General features: G+C 40.9%; 1 protein-coding gene across 1 annotated transcript in view; it reads left to right on the forward strand.

Moving 5' to 3' along the window:
• Positions 1 to 19512, forward strand: part of SIK2 (salt inducible kinase 2) — a 62564-nt gene that overhangs the window by 17604 nt on the left and 25448 nt on the right. Inside the window, exon 4 of the mRNA XM_075774641.1 lies at positions 8114 to 8275. Coding sequence (XP_075630756.1) covers positions 8114 to 8275 — 162 coding nt within the window. The remainder of the gene's footprint in view (positions 1 to 8113; positions 8276 to 19512) is intronic.

Below are 19512 nucleotides of genomic sequence, written 5' to 3' on the forward strand. Positions count from 1 at the left end.
TGGTGATTGGAGTGCAAAAGAGGTGGAGCCTGGCTGATCTTTATTTTTTTACACTGGGGAACAGGGGGATGAATTTCATGAAACTGAACTCAAATGTTCAAAGTACCTTCTTGTTGTCTGGGTTATCTCTTTTTTTTTTTCCCCACCTTTTAAGTCCTTATTATTGGACTGCTTGTGTCATAAGCAGGATAGCATGTCCAGGGCAACTTTGATGTAAGTGGAAAGTAGAGAAAAGCAGGGCAGTATTTTAAAAAAAAAACAAAAAACTAGATGATTCAAACTACATGAGCTTTTCCTCCTTTCTGTCCTGATCCTTCTTTGGGTGTATTGAATTTACCATGTCAAGTCTAACAATGTGTGAAAGAACAGTTTTCAAACGGTACAAATAGTGGGATGCTCTTCTGGAGTCCTGTACACAAGGGTCTTCAAAGTTTCTAACACTTTGCCATGCATGATCCTGCTTTTGGGGGGATTTTACTTTGTTTTGTCTTGCAAAGCAAGATGGTTAGAAACCTGTGGAACCTGCTATTTCTTTAATCAATTTCATGCTGTATTTTGTTTTCTGACTAACCTTCGATTTCACTTGAAAGGGGGCTTAAATGACAAAATCAAAAACCAAACAAAAACTCTTGTGGCAAGAGCAGTTTACTTAAATTTTTACTCAAAAGCTAGTGAGGTGGGAGAAGTATAATGAGAGACAAACTTCAGTTGGTGGGGGCTGATCTTCCTATAGGTTCCTTCTGAGGGCTGGTTCAGAGCTTTGACTTGCCCTCCAGAGGAGCCTCCCATTCTTCTCTGAGTACAGGAGGAGCCGATAGAGAGATCATCCTCCCCAGGTTGAAGTAAGCATTTGTGATACTTCTTCTAAGTAACTTTGCTACTCAGTGATGTACAAAATTTATGAAAACTTATAGAATAGTTTTTTCTATCTTCCTCTTGAATAAGATACTTTAAAGAACGTAGCATGCTCCTCAGGATGGTTGTTGATAGTTGGTAACTGGTAAATGTTCTCTTAATACCATGTCAGGCTTTCAAGTTCACTGTCAGTAGCCTGGTATTAAACCTCATTGAGTCTGTTCAACTCTGCTAAACCATCATTTCATAGTGCTGACTGGTAGTTCATGGACAGGATTATTTTTAACCCCTGTACTAACATTCTTCACTGTCTTCATAGCTCAGTGAAATTTTCTATACTCAACAGCAGTTTTGAATTTGCCTTTTGCCACTTAATGTCATTGCAGTAAATGTGTTTAGCCTAGACAGTTCAAATGCTGTTATATTTTAGATTTGTTTTTTAGAAGTCTTCAGACTTAATAAAACATTTGAATTAAAAAGGTTTCAGTTGTGCTTAATACTCTACAGATCTATGAAGTCTTTAACTAGCTGTTTCTGCTGGTTTTAGAAGTATCTTTACAGCCACCATCTTGTAACCTTCTTCAGCATCTCTGACCTGAAGTCTCTAAAACAGCTGAGATGTGGATTATCTGTTAGCTAAATGAACTACAATGAACCTGTTCTGAAGGGTTAATTCTCTAGCTTCCCATCAGTGACTGTCTATATTACAAGAATCTAGACTGTGGAGGGGGAAGCTGATTATTAAGCCTAAAACCAATGTACTGTTTAGCAAGGGGAAAGAGAATATCCAAGCTTTAAGTTATGGTTGTTTCTACCCCCTTTTGCTTGCTGTCTGACATATGTGTACATTTTAAAAGCAGTAAACATGACCAAACTACCAGCTTATGAGATTTATGTCTAGCTTAACAATTGTAACTAAAGGAAGGTGCTGCTTTTGGCTGAAGTTTAGGAGCAGTTATTTTGATCTTGTCCTTCAATTTCCTCATGTAGCCTCCCATAGGGTTTTAGCATGAAACTACCAAACAAGTGATAATAGCACAACCTCTTCATCTAGAGCTCCAGTGCAGCATTTTACATGTGACAGGGTGACTGTACCTATGCATGTACTCTTTTGGTATTTACTTTTTCTACTTCATGCAAGAAATGTGCAGGAGGGAAAGACTAAGGAATAGTTGAGGCAAATACTTGAACTGTTGTACACAGTGCCTGGGAAGAACAGCTTAACTGCATTTGCATACTCACTCTGTTATCTTACATCTCATAGTTGACTTTCCTGACTTTAGGTGTTCCTTATAACCTTCAGTCTTTTTTGCAATTGGACAGTAGGTTGTGAGGACCTTGCTGCCTTTTAGAGAACCTACAGGAAATAATGGCATACTGTCAGGCTATATTATTGTGCTAATACTCTTACTCAGGTATCTCCCTGCTTTACTGTGAAGAACCATAAGATTATTCTGAGATTTTCAAAAGTGTTCACAACGGAAACAAAATGTTTATTTCTTAATCTTGCCAGGTGCCAGCCAGGGCATCCACCACCCCATTAAAAAAAAATTACTTTGGGGGAATGTTAGTAATGCACAGAAATGCAAAATAAGCTCCTTTAGTCTCATCTTCTACACACACCAAATCAATCATGCCTGAAAAGTAGATCTTGAAGTAAATCTGATTTTGGAATAACAAAGCACTGCACTTGCAGAGCAGCTGGCAAATATTTGGAAAAACATTTCTTATACAAAACAGCAGCTAGATGTGAAAACACTCCTACATTAAATGTGTACAGTAACTAGCCATGCAAAGCGTGCTGTGGTTGTGCAAATGAAAAAATAAGTGCTATTACAGTTTTATTTACAATTTTCTGAGTGTTTCTCTTGGAAGCATGCAATAACTGATGCACAATTTAACTAAAGTGACCTAAATTCTGTTCTGGATTTTGTTCTACTTGTTAGGGAAGCTGAAGTAGTGTTCTTTTTGTTTTCAAACCAAATTTTGCCGAGAATGAGACTTCCTTCATAACTAGTCCTTTGATATATTGCAGAATCCTGGCTCAGTCGATATTGAAGACATTCTTAGAAGTTTTCTAGAGTATTTCAGAACAAATACTAAGCCTTAAGGATACATGTTTGATAGTATAAATCTTTGCACTTACAATGTCAACTTCTCAGCATCTTGTGCCTGTTTAAGTGAAGAATAAACTTGAAGCATCTCCAGAACTGCTTCCACATGAAGGAGACATTCAGGCATCTCTTTGATTTCTTAGGGTATTGGTATTTAATTACGTCTGTACCTGTAAGAACCTAGTTTTACCTAGCAGTTTGTCCTGGACAATTTCATACATGTTTTGAGAAGAGAAGCAGAAAACTGGACTGGAATGGGCTTGAGCAGTTATCTGCTCGGTCCCAGCCTTGGCACAGGATCACCTTCACCATTCTTGGAAATCTTTCTAGAGAGATTTAGTAACCTTCCCAGACAAAGCTACTCAGCATCTGAGTTTTTATAATTATAAAGATTCTGTCTAATCTTTAATGTACATTTCCTTAGCTGAAATTCTAACCGGTTATTATTAATTCCATTATTAGGTCTTCCGAAGACTAGAAATATCATGTGTGTCCCCTAATATGGGATTATTTGTTCCTTACTAAGCTTGAACTGGATGAGTGATGTCTTAACTGCCTTACACTGAACCCATATCACAGAAGAATTGAGGTTGGAAGGGATTTGTAGAGAATGTCTAGTCCAGCCCTGCGGCTCAGAGCAGGGTCAACCAGAGTAGACTGCTCAGGACCACAGATGGAGACTACAATCTCCAGCCCACCTGTTCCAGCATTTGACCACCTGCACAGAAAAAACCCTCTTTTACTTAGGTTTAAATCAAATTTCCTGTGTTACAGTTGGTTCCCCCTGCCTTTTGTTCTTTTGCTGGGTACTTTTGCTGAGAAGTCTGGCTTTGTCATCTTCCTCCTGTCAAGTATTTATGCACACAGTAAGATTCCCCTCTGTACCTTGTCTTCCCCAGGCCCAACGCCCGCAGTTCTCTCAGCTTCCCCATGTATGACAAGCACTCCAGTCCCTTAATCATCTTTGTTACCCTTCACTGTATTTGCTTCGGGGGGTGTGTGCCTTGTTAACATACCAAATTTAAAATGTATACATTTGTCCACCTAAATGAAGGACTGTATTTTAAATGAAAAGCATTGACCACTGGGATTGCTAGACAGTGTCTGAGTCGTGTTTTGAAGTAAATACCATCTTAATCTTTCAATTATCCAGTAAACAAATGTATTTTAGACTACTGAAAAGGCTGAACAGGAAGCTGCCTTGTGACAAAAGTTCTGCTGTGGATCTGGCTGAATCTAAGATAGCTTCTGGTTTCTATTTTATTACTGAAAAATGAAAAAAATCTACCATAGAAACATGCAGCCAGAGGGTATAATGCAAGGGTAAGATTTCTCAAAGGGTATGTTTATGAAAGCATGGGTAGCTTTGATATTTCAGTCTTTGTAAGGTACAACAGGGTGCTTTGCTTTAGCTATCTGAGTAAAAACCAGAGTCATGCTTCTTAGCTCCAGAGGTACACACACATATTCAAACAGCGTCCAGATTCTACCTACTGTGGCAGAATGTCTCTAGCAAGTTTCAGCTGTCTTAAGGTGGTTTCTGTAACCCAGGGGCTGGCACGCTGCCTGTATCCCAGCCTTTCCTATTTGCAAGCTAGTTAATGCACAAACAGTATCCTTGCATGTACTGTCACCTGTTTAGATAGACTGTGGTATGTTCCACTTTGCCAGGAGAGAAAGTGGTGGATTTCAGAATAAATGACCTATTCTGTGCAGACTACTGGACTTGGTGGAACACTGAAGGCCAAGGTGGCTTGGAATCTTTAAATAAGTCCTGACAGGCTAGGGCCATAAAAGCAAATGACAGCTGGGATTCATTAACTTATTAGCTGCACTGCTAACAAATGATGGATTAACAGCTTGAAGGGCTGGCTTGCATTCAGGGTAATTTAGTTTCTGCCTTTGATATCTGACTTCACCTTGATATCATATGATTTGTCAGTCACTTTGTGACTGAATGATATTTAGCTTGCAAATATTACGATCTCCCTTTACTGCCAGCCTTTTGTTTGTTCCTGTGCTTTGCCAAGTTAAACCAACTGAAAGTGTATTAAGACTTAGGTTAGAAGCTCTGAGGAAAGTTTTCAGATGTGCAGGTTCCAGAGATGAGATCTAATGTGCCTTGCTTAAAAATGGGGTTTTTTTTCTGAGGGATGCTGAAATGAGTACACTGCAACTGAGGTCTCCAGTTTGCCACTTTAAATGGTTCAGGAGCAGCCACCCCTGTGCTTGTAGAATGTGCTTGGGAGATAGTAGCAGCAGCGCATGAAATCTTTTCAATCCTACCACAAGTAAAACAAAGTTAAGTTATCTCAGTAATGGAGCACAGAACTTTTTCCTAAATGATCCCCCTATAAAATACCTTTGAAACGAGTCTTTTTACAGAGCACATTAAAAATATAGTGTATTAATGATTGCACTTCTTAATTTAAATAGTATGAGTGAAAAATAATTCAGAAGTCACTTTGATAATCAGTATGATGCTGGCTGGAACACTTAATGGCCGTGTAGTCTAGTGACCCAAGTGGCAGTAGAGAACTCGTGATGTGTAAGAATGCAAGGTCAGTGAAGTGGTTGGTTTTACATGATCCAACAACAAATAATTTTTTTCATGTTTTTGTGAATATTTGCAAAAATCCTCATGGTTTGTGGATGGATCTGTGCCCTCTCCTCCCAAACCAACACATTTCTTTGTCCTTATCTGTAGTAACAATTGAAGCAGTAATGCACCATTGGTGAAGTTTTACTAGAAATATATTTTCAGGTTTTAGAATGTGCTTAGTGTGAGCTGCTCAAGCCTTCTCTGCTTACCATAAAGCAAGCAGAAAAGCATAAATAAAAATACTGCAAGTGCCTATAAAGCCTACAAACACAACCTAAAGTCGGGTATTCTCCTTTGGCATTGTGTTGGGCAAGATGATGCCTCTATATAATGTGTGTAGCATGGGCAATAAACAAGAGGAGTTAGATGTGTGCATGCCTGCAGGGCTGTGATCTTACTGGCATCATGGAGATGTGGTGGGATGGCTCCTACGACTGGAGTGTTGGAATGGAAGGATACAGGCTTTTTAGGAAGGACAAGCAGGGGAAACTAGGAGGAGGTGTCGCCCTCTGTCAGTGACTAGCTGGAGTGTGCATGGAGTTCTGCCTGGGGGTGGCAGACTGAGAGCTTGTGGGGCAGGATTCAGGGCAGGGACAGGGGACACTATAGTGGGGGTCCACTACAGGCCAACTGCCCGGGAAGACTGAGCGCCCTCTATAGACAGATAGGAGTAGCCTCATGTTCACAAGCCCTGGTCCTCATGGGGAATTTCAGTCAACCCAGTATCTGTTGGAGGGACAAGACAGCAGGGCATAATCAGTCCGAGAGGTTCCTGGAATGTGTTGATGATAACTTCCTGCTCCAAGTGAAAGAGGACTCAAAGAGGAAAGGTGCCATGCTGGACCTTGTTCTCACCAACAAGTAGAGGCTGGTGAGGAATGTGAAGTTCAAGGGCAGCCTTGGCTGCAGTGACCATGAAATGATGGAGTTCAAGATCCTTAGGGCAGTGAGGAGGGCACACAGCAAGCTCACTGCCCTGGACTTCAGGAGAGCAGACTTTGGCCTCTTTGGGGACCTGCTTGGTAGAGTACCATGGGACAAAGCCCTGGAAGGAAGAGGGGCCCAAGAAAGCTGGTTAGTATTCAAGGATCACCTCCTCCAAGCTCAGGAGCAATGCAGCCCAACAAAGAGGAAGTCAGGCAGAAATGCCGGGAGGCCTGTATGGATGAACCAGGAGCTCCTGGACAAACTCAAACACAAAAGGGAAGCCTACAGAGGGTGGAAGCAAGGGCAGGTAGCCTGGGAGGAATACAGCGAAATTGTCCGAGCAGCCAGGAGAAGGGGAAACATAACCCCATTTTTAAAAAGGGGGGGGAAAAAAGGAAGATGCATGGAACAACAGGCTAGTCAGTCTCACCTCTGTGCCTGGCAAGATCATGGAGCAGATACTCCTGGAAACTCCACACTAAGGCACATGGAAGAAGAGGTGACCGGTGGCAGCCAGTGTGGCTTCACTAAGGGCAAATTGTGCCTGACAAATCCAGTGGGCTTCTACGATGGGGTTACAGCATTGGTGGATATGGGAAAGAGCAATTGACATCGTCTACCTGGACTTGTGTAAAGCATTTGACGCTGTCCCGCACAACATCCTTGTCTCTAAATTGGAGAGACCTGGATTTGTCAGATGGACCACTTGATGGATGAGGAATTGGCTGGATGGTCCCACTCAAAGAGTTGCGGACAACAGCTCGATGTCCAAGTGGAGACCAGTGACGAGTGGCGTTCCTCGGGGGTCAGTACTGAGTCCGGTTTAACGTCTTCGTTGGTGACGTGGACAGTGAGATCGAGTTGCACCCTCGGCAGGTTAGCCGATGACACCAAGCTGTGTGGTGCGGTCAGCATGCCTGAGGGACTGGAGGCCATCCAGAGGGACCGTGACAGGCTTGAGAGAGAATAAAATTGGCTATAGAAGCTGTTTCTGTCAAGACTCACAAAACTGCTGCTTCACTTGTTTTTGTTCTTGAGGATAAAGTCTTTGGTTTCAGAGCTGTCATTCGTTTCAGGGCTAACGTTAGTTTTTACAACATAATCAAATATGCAAACAAAGTGTTCTTTCTGCTTGTGATGCAGTGAAGACAAGCAAGAGGTGAGGATGGCTACTTTACGGGTACTTGTTTTATTTCCAGAGAAAAAAAATACTTTTAGCTACCACACAGCCTCTGTTGAAGCTTTGGAGGGAAAAGCGTGGTGTGAAGCTTGCACGAACTGATAAGAGGCTAAAGCTTAAAAGTACCTCATGATGGTGACGCCAGTTATTCCAAGTGTTTCCCATTCCACAGGAGTTGAGTTATATGAAAATATTTATCAGTATAGTCAGGTAACTATAAAAGAAGGAACAGAGAGTAGAGTTTCATTACAGCAGCTTTGTCTTCCTCTTTTTTTCTATTCTTTTGAAGGGGAGGGTGTGAGAATAACAGCTTGGAAACTGGGATTGGCTGAAATACTTTTTGCATTTCCTAGTGCTAATTGTTTGAGAGAAATCATTTAGTTTCAGGGTTGTTGCTTGCTGTCTAATCCATTGAAACCTGCTTTGTTTTACCAGATTACCTTGCCAGCCATGGCCGTCTAAGTGAGTCTGAGGCCAGGCGCAAATTCTGGCAGATCCTCTCAGCAGTAGAGTATTGCCATGGTCGAAAGATTGTTCACCGTGACCTGAAGGCTGAAAATCTTTTGCTTGACAACAACATGAACATCAAAATAGCAGGTACTCAGAATGTAGATGATATTCAGTAACGCCCTAATTTTATGAAGGCCATTCTAGTAATTCAGTTGCTGCTGCCCAAGATATCCTGTTGTTCTTAAGGTACAAAAAATCAGAGCAGTAATACGTGTAGTATTTTTGCATTATGGATATCACAGTACATGAGGCTAAAATAATTCCTAGATTAGCTTTATTATACTTTCAGGAAAAAGGAAATAATTTCTAGAGTTATAGTAATTTTTTGTGGGTGTCATAACATGTCTATAATGCTGCCAGATGTTCAGGTTAAAACAGAGTTAATCAAATAACTTCTTTCAACATTAGAAAAACTCAAAATGGAAGCTTATTTTTTTCTTCTTTTGCATGCATGATTTCATTTTAATTATAAATTTAGATATGGCAGATGTTGCTAGCAAGGGAAATAATTTTGTTGCTTGTCAACTCATTGCAGTTCCACAAATCCTTCCATACTGACTTTAGCCCAGCGACACTTGAAATGGGAAAGCTAGATAACATCTTGGTTTGGAGGACTGTTGAACTTCAGTCATCAATAATATGGGAGTAGGAAGGGAAGACTAACCGCTCTAAGAAGCTGGTTTGTATAGAAGTAAGCTTGCTAGTTCTGAGAAGGAAGTGTGAAGAGCCAGCCAATCAGGCTAAGAAGCGTGAAGCGATAAAACATTTCTGAGTTGTCTGTCACTGCTGGATTATTTTACCCTTGAATTTCCTCTCTGGCATTTCTGAAATGGATGAACCAGAAATGTATCTTAATCTCTAATTCTTTAAACTGCAGCAAAGTGTTAAATGTGCCAGCAGCTCTCTAAAAGATGCGCTGCTTTTTGTCTACAGAACATGAAGACAGTGTCCTTAAAGATTTCAAAGGAAAAGTTACACCCGTTTAACTGGTTAGCATCTGTGTCATGAAGATTCCGCCCTTTTTCTGCAATACTACAGCAAACATTGGGAAGACTAGGCAATTAATTCTGGGGATTAACTTCACCTTTAGGAAAAATCTTTCAAATCCTTCCAAATCATCTTTATCAGAACGGGAAATCTATATAATCTTTTAAAATGAGCACTCACCTTTGAGATGAAAACTATTTCTCGAGAAAGAATTTTATCCTCTTTAAAGATAGAGAAAAGGAACCCATAGTCATTGACATAAAAAAACCAAAACAAACAAAAAAACCCCATAGGTTATCTTTGCCCATGAGACGGGATTTTACTGATGGACTAAGAAGGATTTCTTACCAATGTATGTATCAATGGAGTAGCTTTCCCAGACGTGTTTGTTGCTTTTGTATTGACCTTTGGTTTTGTCTGTACATTTAAAACATTCATTTCTTCATTCCTTTACCACCACCTTTCCACCTCTAGCATCTTGTTCGCATGGTTTAAGAGTTTACTGAAAGGGTAAGTAACAGATGAATTAAAATTGAGGAAAAGTAACATACAGCTATGTGAGTTCCAGAACCATGATTTTCACAGAGTATTAGGCTACTGTTTGTTATCAAATCTGAATGTAAGGTGGGGATTTTTGGCAGAAGGAACAGTATGGAAAACAGATTCTCTGAAACTAGAGAGGGAAGCTTATTAATCTGCTCTTTGGCATGTTCTCTGTGTTTCATCGATCTTTAGCATCTCAGAGTGGGATTTTTACAGCAGGTTCATAAAGGCTGTAAAAATTGTTATTTAAGGCTTTATGTAAATTAATAGCAGAGTCTTTGCAGTAGCCGCTTTTTCATTTCATTTGATATTAAACTGTTTATGGTTATCTTTTAATTTTCTCTATACTCTATTGTGAGCTTTCGTATTAATGTTGAACTGTAAAAATTTTAAAAGCTACCATCAGATGAAGTAAAAGGGTTTTGCAACTGCTGTAGCAGGAAGATGCAGTTCCAGTATAAGTTCTTATTTAGGGCATTTGATACCTGAAGAAAGCTAAAGAAACAGTTTGGGATGGAGATGATGTCTGGGCTTTATAATGAAGTGGCCCAAGTATAATAACTAGTAACATTGAGATTGAATTGCTGGTGATGTCTCAAAATTCTGAAAACTAATAGGGTCACCTGCACTGTTTGCTCACAGCTGTTGGTAATAAGGCTGTGAATTTGGCAGTGAGAGGGTTTTGGTACTATGAGCTTTAGTCTGCTAGGTTTGTCAGCAGTCAAATTGTAGAGTATTTTTACTTTTCTCTTTTCTGATTTCAAACTTGCATTTACTCCTAACACCTACTGACAATCACCTGGAAATTTATGACTTGCATACAGTTGTTCAGCTTCAGTAAATAATGTGTCTAAGGGCTGCAAGTAACATGGACCCCACTTACTATGAGTAACTGAACTAAATATAAGGGAATTTTTGTGTTATTGTTCATCTGTGCTTTCTTTCCTCACCTTCTGATATGCCACTCTTCTCCCCATTTTCACTACCACATTCCATCCTGTCTAATTTCTTTTCCTCCACATCAGTGTTCTGCACTGCAGCTTGTCATGTTCAGCCTGGCATGGTTTTTCAGAACTCCTCAGAGGCATCTCAGGAGACCTGTTAACCGAAGAAAGGTTAGAGACGTGAACTGTTCAGTGGCAGGGAATTTCAGTGCATAGGTTCTCGAGGGACTCAAATAAAAGCATTGATAAATGGTAGTTACTAGATTCTATCAGCTGCTGCTGTCTCTTTCCTCCTCTTAGCTGCTCTTCTGTTCTACCTCTGTATTACAGAAAGTTCATTACAGGTGGTCTGTATGTAAATGATCACATTAACTGGTGGTGATTCATATGCTCTGATTCTTTCACGTATCTTTGTCAACCTTTATCAGATTGATAGCAAGTCCTGCATCCAGCTTTGGTGACAAAGTAGCTGGAGGAAAGTTATGACTGCTAGAAACTTTCTAGTGATTTGTGCTGAGTCAGTTGTTTTATTTTTCTCTGTAAAGGACATAGACGATGAATTCCACAGAATGGTTGATCTGTGATTTTGGAGTTATCTGGTGCTGTGCCAATCCCTGAGAACAGTCTCTTCCAGTGTTTCATATTCTTCATGGTTCATTCATCAAACTGTACGAGAAAAAAGGGCAGCCAGGATTGCAACTCTGATAGCTAGAATTACTCTCTAATTTGAATTAATCTAGCAATTGAAAAGCAACACAGTAACTGATGAATTGTTTTGATAAAGCTCTGCAGTGTCAGTGTTTGCATTGGGCCCCAGCACTATGCACAGGGCTGTCCCTTGCTGATCACTCCAAGCAGCTATGAAATCCACATATATAGTCATGGCCATTCCGGGCTCTTCCTAACTTCCAGTGGACCTCTCGATTCATTCTGATGCTTCTAAGATTTTTATTGAAGCTTTTACTCCTTAAGAATACAACATTTTTTAGTCAAGTACAGAAATGTCCGTAAAGTTACCTCTGTATTTCAGCTACCAGGAGAATAAACTAAGATTCAAAAATCAGTGTTCCTAGAACTGTGAGCTGATGAGACTGAGACCTTTTGTGCTTAAACAAGGAGGGTGGACTGAAATGTAATAGTTTTGTGTTAATATCATAGAATCATAGAATGGTTTGGGTTGGAAGGGACCTTAAAGATCATCTAGTTCCAACCCCCCTGCCGTGGGCAGGGACACCCTCCACTAGCCCAGGTTGCCCAAAGCCCCATCCAGCCTGGCCTGGAACACTCCCAGGGATGGGGCATCCACAACCTCTCTGGGCAACCTGTGCCAGGGCCTCACCACCCTCACAGGGAAGGATTGTCTTCCTTAGATCTAATCTAAATCGACCCTCCTTCAGCTTAAACCCATTGCCCCTTGTCCTGTCACTACACTCCCTGATAAACAGTCCCTCACCAGCTTTCCTGTAGGCCCCTTCAGGTACTGGTAAGCCGCAATTAGATCTCCCCGGAGCCTGCTTTTCTCCAGGCTGAACAACCCCAATTCTCTCAGCCTGTCCTCATAGGAGAGGACTAAAAAAGGAAAGCTCTAAAAGGAAGAGATAGATAGAATTCAAAGGATCTTTCTTTTCAGTCTGAGTAACTGGACAAGAAACAGGATGCATAAAGATCTTGAGGTGAGAGCTTTGATAGACTATTATTTTCTAGAGGATACTAGGTCATTGGGAGCAAAAGCCTCAAACTTAAATTTTAGCATAAGTAACATAAAAGAAGGTATTAATCAGATAAAGTGTCCACTGAGAAGGTTGCAGCTGAAGAATGCCATACCAGGCAGTCTCCATCAAGTCTGACATAAAATTTGTTTTTAGCGCTAGCAAGGAAAACCACCTTTGTCCTTCTCAATTTATTGCCTGTAGATAGCTGGATTGTTCATGTACCCTTTATGTTTTGCTGGCTTTTGAAGGGATCACAGGAACTGGATTTCAGTTACTGATCACTGATACGCTGTGCTCTCATCAAATAAAACTTGCTTGTTGTCTGTACAGTGAAACATCTGTGCATTTGTGAAAATCAAATAGAACTTTGAATTGAGGATGGAATAGTGAGCTTCTCTCTGAATACTTCCAGCCCCACAAAACTGCCAGATTAAGATGCCTTATAGATGTGTGCAGAAATCATGTCATCTTGATGGTAAAGCTACTGTGTTTGAACCAGATCAGGTAGGAGAGACTGTTATTTTGAAGGAGGTTGTAGTGCTGGTTTGTCTTGCTGGTGGACAGTAAAATATGCATTGACGTCAGAACTGGCTGATCAGCATTCAGTTCATGAAGTGGGTCAGGTTTGTTTCTGACACACTCATACCTTTCCGTTATCAGTACCTCTCTCCCGATTATCTCCTTTGCTCATATTACTATTACAACAAAAGATGCACGTGCCTCTGTGAAGTCAGGCAGATTAAATTCTGTTGGCAATTTTAGAAGAACGGATTAATTATAACTTTGAAGCTAGTATCTCTTCTAAAGGATTTTCAGAGGTACAAATTAGAGACTACCTCGTTGCTAGATGCACAGCAGAAGTTACAGTGGCTCTGGCAGGGAGCTTCCATTTCTCAAATTGCAAATGGGTCTGAAATCTTAGCCTGTTTCCATTTTTACCAGGAAAACAGATGATGTATGTTGAAAAAATTATACCTTCTAAATTCAAGACTATTCTAAAGGGGGTAATGAGATTGAGAAACAAAATACCGCAAATGTTGAGAGCCAATATTTGCAGATTGCACAAACACAGAGTTTATTCAACTGAACACAATGCTGCAAATGATTGTATTTTTTTAACGTGCAGATTCAGGCAAATGTTAAGAAGATAAAGATCACTCCATTATATAATCTCAGTCCTCTGGTAATGAGTCCAGTTTCAGTCCTTTTAGAATTCTGTGGCTGGCATATGTTTTTTTGAGGGTTGGCACGTTTTCCCCTTAAACATCAGTAATGTTCTTAAAATCCCTTTCTCTGGAATGAGAGATCTTAACAATGTTCTTAGGTTAAAAACAGTTACCTTTGATCCAGAATGATTATGGTAGATCAGCAATTGTGAAGTAGAAACAAGGTGGAGGGGGGAAGAGAGACAATGAGAGACTAGTGATTGTTTTGTGTATAATTGAATCCTGGCTATTCTAACACTCCAAAAAGTGGGATATCCAAACTGACAGTGTGATAATTAAAAATTGAAGAAGCCAAAGGGACCAAGTATCCAGTATCCTATCTAAATCCTGAACTTTTTCTTTGAAATGGTTTTCCAGGATGCTATTAATTCTTGAGTTCTTAAGAAATGTTTTACCATCATTTAAAGACATAACTGCAGAAAGCGTAATGGAAACAAAAAGAAGTGACCTTAACAATTTATGTACCCTAACAAATAATGCTGATCTCCCTGCACAGGTAATTATTTTGTCCAACAGTAGAATATATTTGGATTTCTAAAGATAAGAGGAGATTGCTGAAATATGCAACACTTTTTTTAAGTACTATGTTCCATGAAAAAGTCCAGTATGAATTAGTAGGTATCTGGCTCTTACTGTCCTTCATATTGTCAATGCATGCTATTTTTTTAGCAGAAATTCATTAACTGAAGGATACTATTGTTCCTTGCCCACGAAAAAGGGAAGAAATTGAAGTTTCATAACTGTGGATCAAAGACAGAATGAAGGAAACATTTTCCAGGTTTATAAGACGCATACTCCTAGACGAGGCACACAATTTCGTACTGGGTCAGATCCATCTAGCAGTGACAGGGAGAGTATACCATGCTGGCCATTTTCTGAGGTCTATTCCCCTTGTGCTCATGCCTACCCCCAAACCCTAGCAGCCAGTATTGCTATATTAGTCCTTATACAGAGTGCATCCTTGGCTACTCCTTCTAGTATCAGTTTATAGACCTTTCATTCATGGATTTGCCTAATAAAATTTAATCATCTATGCTGTGACAAGACCATCAGATGCAAGACAATTGCTGCTGTTCCACCCAGTCAAGCACTACCTTGACAGTGTAAATTCTGTAATTCTATTGCTCGGATAGGGAGCAAAGGTAACAGCCTTACAAGGATCGTGCCATTCAGTTCTAGGTGTTCTTGCTCTTGAGCTACTTTTGGTAAGCCTAAATAAAACTATTACATGTTATAAAATTAATCATGTAAAGATAATAGTAAAAAACCCAAAAATCCTAGTTGTAATGTAAACTTGAAGCTTCTCTTATATTAATCAGTCATATATTGATCAGACTCTGTTCTGTCTTTTGCTGTTCAGATTTGTCCCTGTTTCTTTTTGAAGTGGCTTCCATGTGTTCACATTCACCAAATAGCTAATTTAAATCCAGTCTGGATAGGCAAAGAGTTTCACTTTCTTAGGAATTGAAATCTTGTGTATTTCCAAGCAGGTCATGCTTTCTGTAGCTGTGCTTACAAATATACATACTTGTATATACATATATGTACTTGGGAATCTGATACTAAGATTTACGAGGGTGGCACCTGAGTAGGAGCTGCGGTTCAGACATAAAGATTGATATTTATCTGCAGTACTAAGAGGATGTTGAAAATCTGACAAATTCAAGATAGGTGAAGGGAGATATCAGATTTAATGACACCTACACAGATGGCAAAATGCTTCTGCGAAGAAATTGTTTCATGTCTCCTGAAGTATTGTCAAGGTTGCCAAGCCAGTTATGTGTGAAGAAAAGAGGAAAAAAAATTCACGACAAAAATCTAGCTGGGATAGGAAAAAGGCAGGTGACGTACAGCAATGGGGGGATTTTTTGGTAGAAGATTTTGTTGTTTCCCCATGTGTTACTACAGCTGAAGTTGCAGTTGCTTCAGAATTGAAGGAGGACGTAAAAGGAAGGACAGCACGAATGTTATACTCACTGTTTCCTATGTAGACTTGGAATCTGAACTGACCTTGGCCGTTTGTACCTCCAGCGTATGGTGACATGCCAGGATGCCATTGCGTAACTGTTCATGCAACTGTCGGCCGTTCTGTGTGCTTGCAGAGCATGACACTGTTATGGATCTCTCATGTGGTCTGACCTTCAAATAGTCTTTCTGGCATTGTAGCCTTCTTACTGATAGGCAGTGGGGCTCTTTGATTATGGACAAGTCCACAAAGTTCATTGCTGTGAGACTGCGTATCTGATTTTTCTGACTTTGAGCTAATACAGTGACCTTGGACTGATGTTGGAGATTTAACCTCTTGAGGGTTCTACCTGTACCAGATATTTACAGTAGTGTAAGATGTTTTCTTGTAACAAAGTATGTTAATTATCTGGAATACAATATTAATTTAGGGACATTGGGTTAAAAGGGTAGAATGAAGCTTAAATATTTGTCTGCGTTTTCAGTCTTACAATGCAAAAATAGATGAGGGATAAGAGCATCGTGTCATTACAAAAATAACAGCTTATCGTTAGCGGTCAGCACACAGATACATAAATCTCTAAGGAGCTAGAGTGAATGTAGATCTGATTTAATCAATCCTGTTTCCAGCAAACTCAATTGTTCATATTTGATAAGATAAGGGAAGAGCAATTGACGTCATCTACCTGGACATGTGTAAAGCATCTGACACTGTCCCGCAGAACATCCTTGTCTCTAAATTGGAGAGACCTGGATTTGTCAGATGGACCACTTGATGGATGAGGAATTGGCTGGATGGTCCCACTCAAAGAGTTGCGGACAACAGCTCGATGTCCCAGTGGAGACCAGTGACGAGTGGCGTTCCTCGGGGGTCAGTACTGAGTCCGGTTTAACGTCTTCGTTGGTGACGTGGACAGTGAGATCGAGTTGCACTCTCGGCAGGTTAGCCGATGACACCAAGCTGTGTGGTGCGGTCAGCATGCCTGAGGGACCGGAGGCCATCCAGAGGGACCGTGACGGGCTTGAGAGGTGGGCCCATGCGAACCTCATGAAGTTTAACAAGGCCAAGTGCAAGGTCCTGCACGTCGGTCAGGGCAACGCCAAACACAGCTACAGGGTGGGCAGAGAATGGATTGAGAGCAGCCCTGAGGAGAAGGACTTGGGCGTGTTGGTGGACGAGAAGCTCAACATGAGCCGGCAATGGGCACTTGCAGCCCTGAAAGCCAACCGTATCCTTGGCCACATCAAAAGAAGTGTGACCAGCAGGTCGAGGGAGGTGATTCTCCCCCTCTACTCCACTCTTGTGAGACCCCACCTGCAGTACTGCGTCCAGCTCTGGGGTCCCCAGTACAAGAAAGACATAGACCTGTTGGAGCAATTCCAGAGGAGGCCATGAAGATGATCTGAGGGCTGGAGCACCTCTGCTATGAAGACAGGCTGAGAGAGCTGAGGTGGGTCAGCCTGGAGAAGAGGAGGCTCTGGGGAGACCTCATAGCAGCCTTCCAGTTCCTAAAGGGGCCTACGAGAAAGCTGGAGAGAGACTGTTTACAAGGGCATGGAGTGATAGGACAAGGGTGGATGGTGTTAAGCTGAAGGAGGGGAGATTTAGATTAGATCTGAGGAAGAAATTCTTCCCTGTGAGGGTGCTGAGGCCCTGGCACAGGTTGCCCAGAGAGGCTGTGGCTGCCCCTGGCTCCCTGGCAGTGTTCAAGGCCAGGTTGGATGGGGCTTTGGGCAACGTGGAGGTTGTCCCTGCCCATGGCAGGGGGGTTGGAACTAGATGCTCTTTAAGGTCCCTTCCAACCCAAACCAGTCTATGATTTTATTTGAACTAGAATTTATCTTTTTTTTTTTAAAGTCCTCAAATTTCTAGTCAGATTTTTAAAGTAATCAATCCACCAAATACTACTATGCTCCCCATAAAATGGTTTTAAATCGAATCTGTTAAGATAAATCATGACATATAATAGTTTGGAAGTTATTTATGTCCCAGACCCCCTTTACCCAGCAGTTTGCTTAAGTCCAAAGGCTCTGATCATAATCTTTCTTCAGCAGATTCTCATGAATTGTTTCTTCCAAACTGAAACCATGGGCTGCAGCTCCTTATTTGTCACTAGGATCACTTTAGCAGATTCAATATCAGATAAGCCCTGTAGTTCTAGTCTTGAAGGGAGGATGACAAGGCATCTAATAACCAAATCACTTTTCCTAGAACAGACATCTACTTGTTCGGAACAAAAGCATTTTGTGGAGGAAGAAAAAAAACGTAAAACTGCAAGGATATGAGAGATGTATCTATTCCTGCTTTGTGTGAATGCAGATAATGGGTATGGTTAGTTTGAGATGAGAAGTGAAAAGGATTAATCCTACAACTGTGGGCGACACTGAAGAGCGCCATGGATTGAATTACTGTAAGCAGATATTATTCATGGAGTGTTAAGGACCTGAATCTTTGCAGAATTTTTGTTGTAGAGGAATTGGCATGCCAAGTTTCTATTGACTTTAATATGTTGCTATTATTGGTAGCCCTTTATAATAACCTTGCAAATCCCATCCCAAAGGTGTTTTGAACTTTCTGGAAAAGAGCAGGAATATTCTATTCCGTACTCTCTTCTGCTGCATATTGGAAATGGGTGTCCCAAAATTACTGCCATGATTAGGCTTTATCTGCACACAGGGGTTCCTGCAGCAAATGGTGCAGTTAGCGTTCATGCAATTGTCAGCTGTCTCTGGGAATATGTGCCATGTAGCTGCACCGAGGCACTTTGGGATCACTTCCAGGACAGGTAATAATTGGATATGTTTTTCTGCAAAAGGAATTGCAAGAATGGCTTGGGTGCTATTGGCACCAGAGAGGTTTAGCTCTTGTCATTGCAGCAGAGTTACTGGACTTTACGGGAGCGTACAAGGAGCCAGAGCAGTTAGCTGCCCATCTGTCTGTGAAGCAAGACTGAGTTTTCAGTGTACCTGCAGATCCAAATTAGAGGTTTTCCTGGGTGGATAATTGCAGGGTTAGTGCAACTTGGGAAAAGTTTTTGATGGCGCAGTATGGAATTACCTGTAATGGGCTCAGCCCCTGGCCTAGTTTCTTTAAAGGGTCTAGACAATTAAAGAGCAGTCTTTTGGCAGCTTTTGGTTAGACCTAGAAGTTTCAGGTGTGTGGTCAGGTAGTTCAAAGTAGATGCAGCCCATTTTCCTATGTTTTCAACATGACCTTGTTGATGATAATTAAGCCAGTATCTTTATCATCCAATCATGGACTAGCCTGATAGGAGTATCCTGCTTATTTTTAGACTTGGATCTCTTATGATAGCAAATTCAGAAATCTCTGTAATAAGATTTCACAGAATTATTAGTTTATTTAAAATAAAAGGCCATTTCTGATCAGTTGTTTAGTGGTGAATCAAGTGCAGAGTTTTGGACTGTATAGTTAGAGCTGAGGGAAAAACACGTAAGGCCAATGTTTACATAAGGAAATGAGACTTAGCGCTTCCCCTTATACCCTGTGTATTTGGGTCACTGGACTGAGACGTGCCCAGAGCACATGATGTACATTCATCAGGCTGTAGAAATGTTGAGGCAAAAGTTTTCACCAGAGAGTGACTGGTTTCTATTTGCTGTTTAGAGAATGACCAGGCATTTCAGTTACGCTTGGCCCTGGCCTGGGTCAGTCACTGATTTGTTACTTGAATTTGGGCTAGTCTATTAACTTCTCTGTTCCAGTGTCCTCACCTGTAAAACTGGTATGCTGTTTCACACCCAAAACCCTCTGACAAGAGAGACAAATTCCATAATCAATACATTGAAATTCCTAGATACAAAGAGCTGCTTTATGTATGTTGCAAAATATTTTTAAAGATGCGAGTTTTTGTGGAAGAACTCCACAGAGAACTTGTTTAAGTGAGGTTAGACATTTATATTGCTTTATCTAGCTGTTCCTTCAAGAT

Source organism: Balearica regulorum, chromosome 23, assembly GCF_011004875.1.
Source record: "Balearica regulorum gibbericeps isolate bBalReg1 chromosome 23, bBalReg1.pri, whole genome shotgun sequence".
In the NCBI taxonomy this organism is placed as follows: domain Eukaryota; kingdom Metazoa; phylum Chordata; class Aves; order Gruiformes; family Gruidae; genus Balearica; species Balearica regulorum.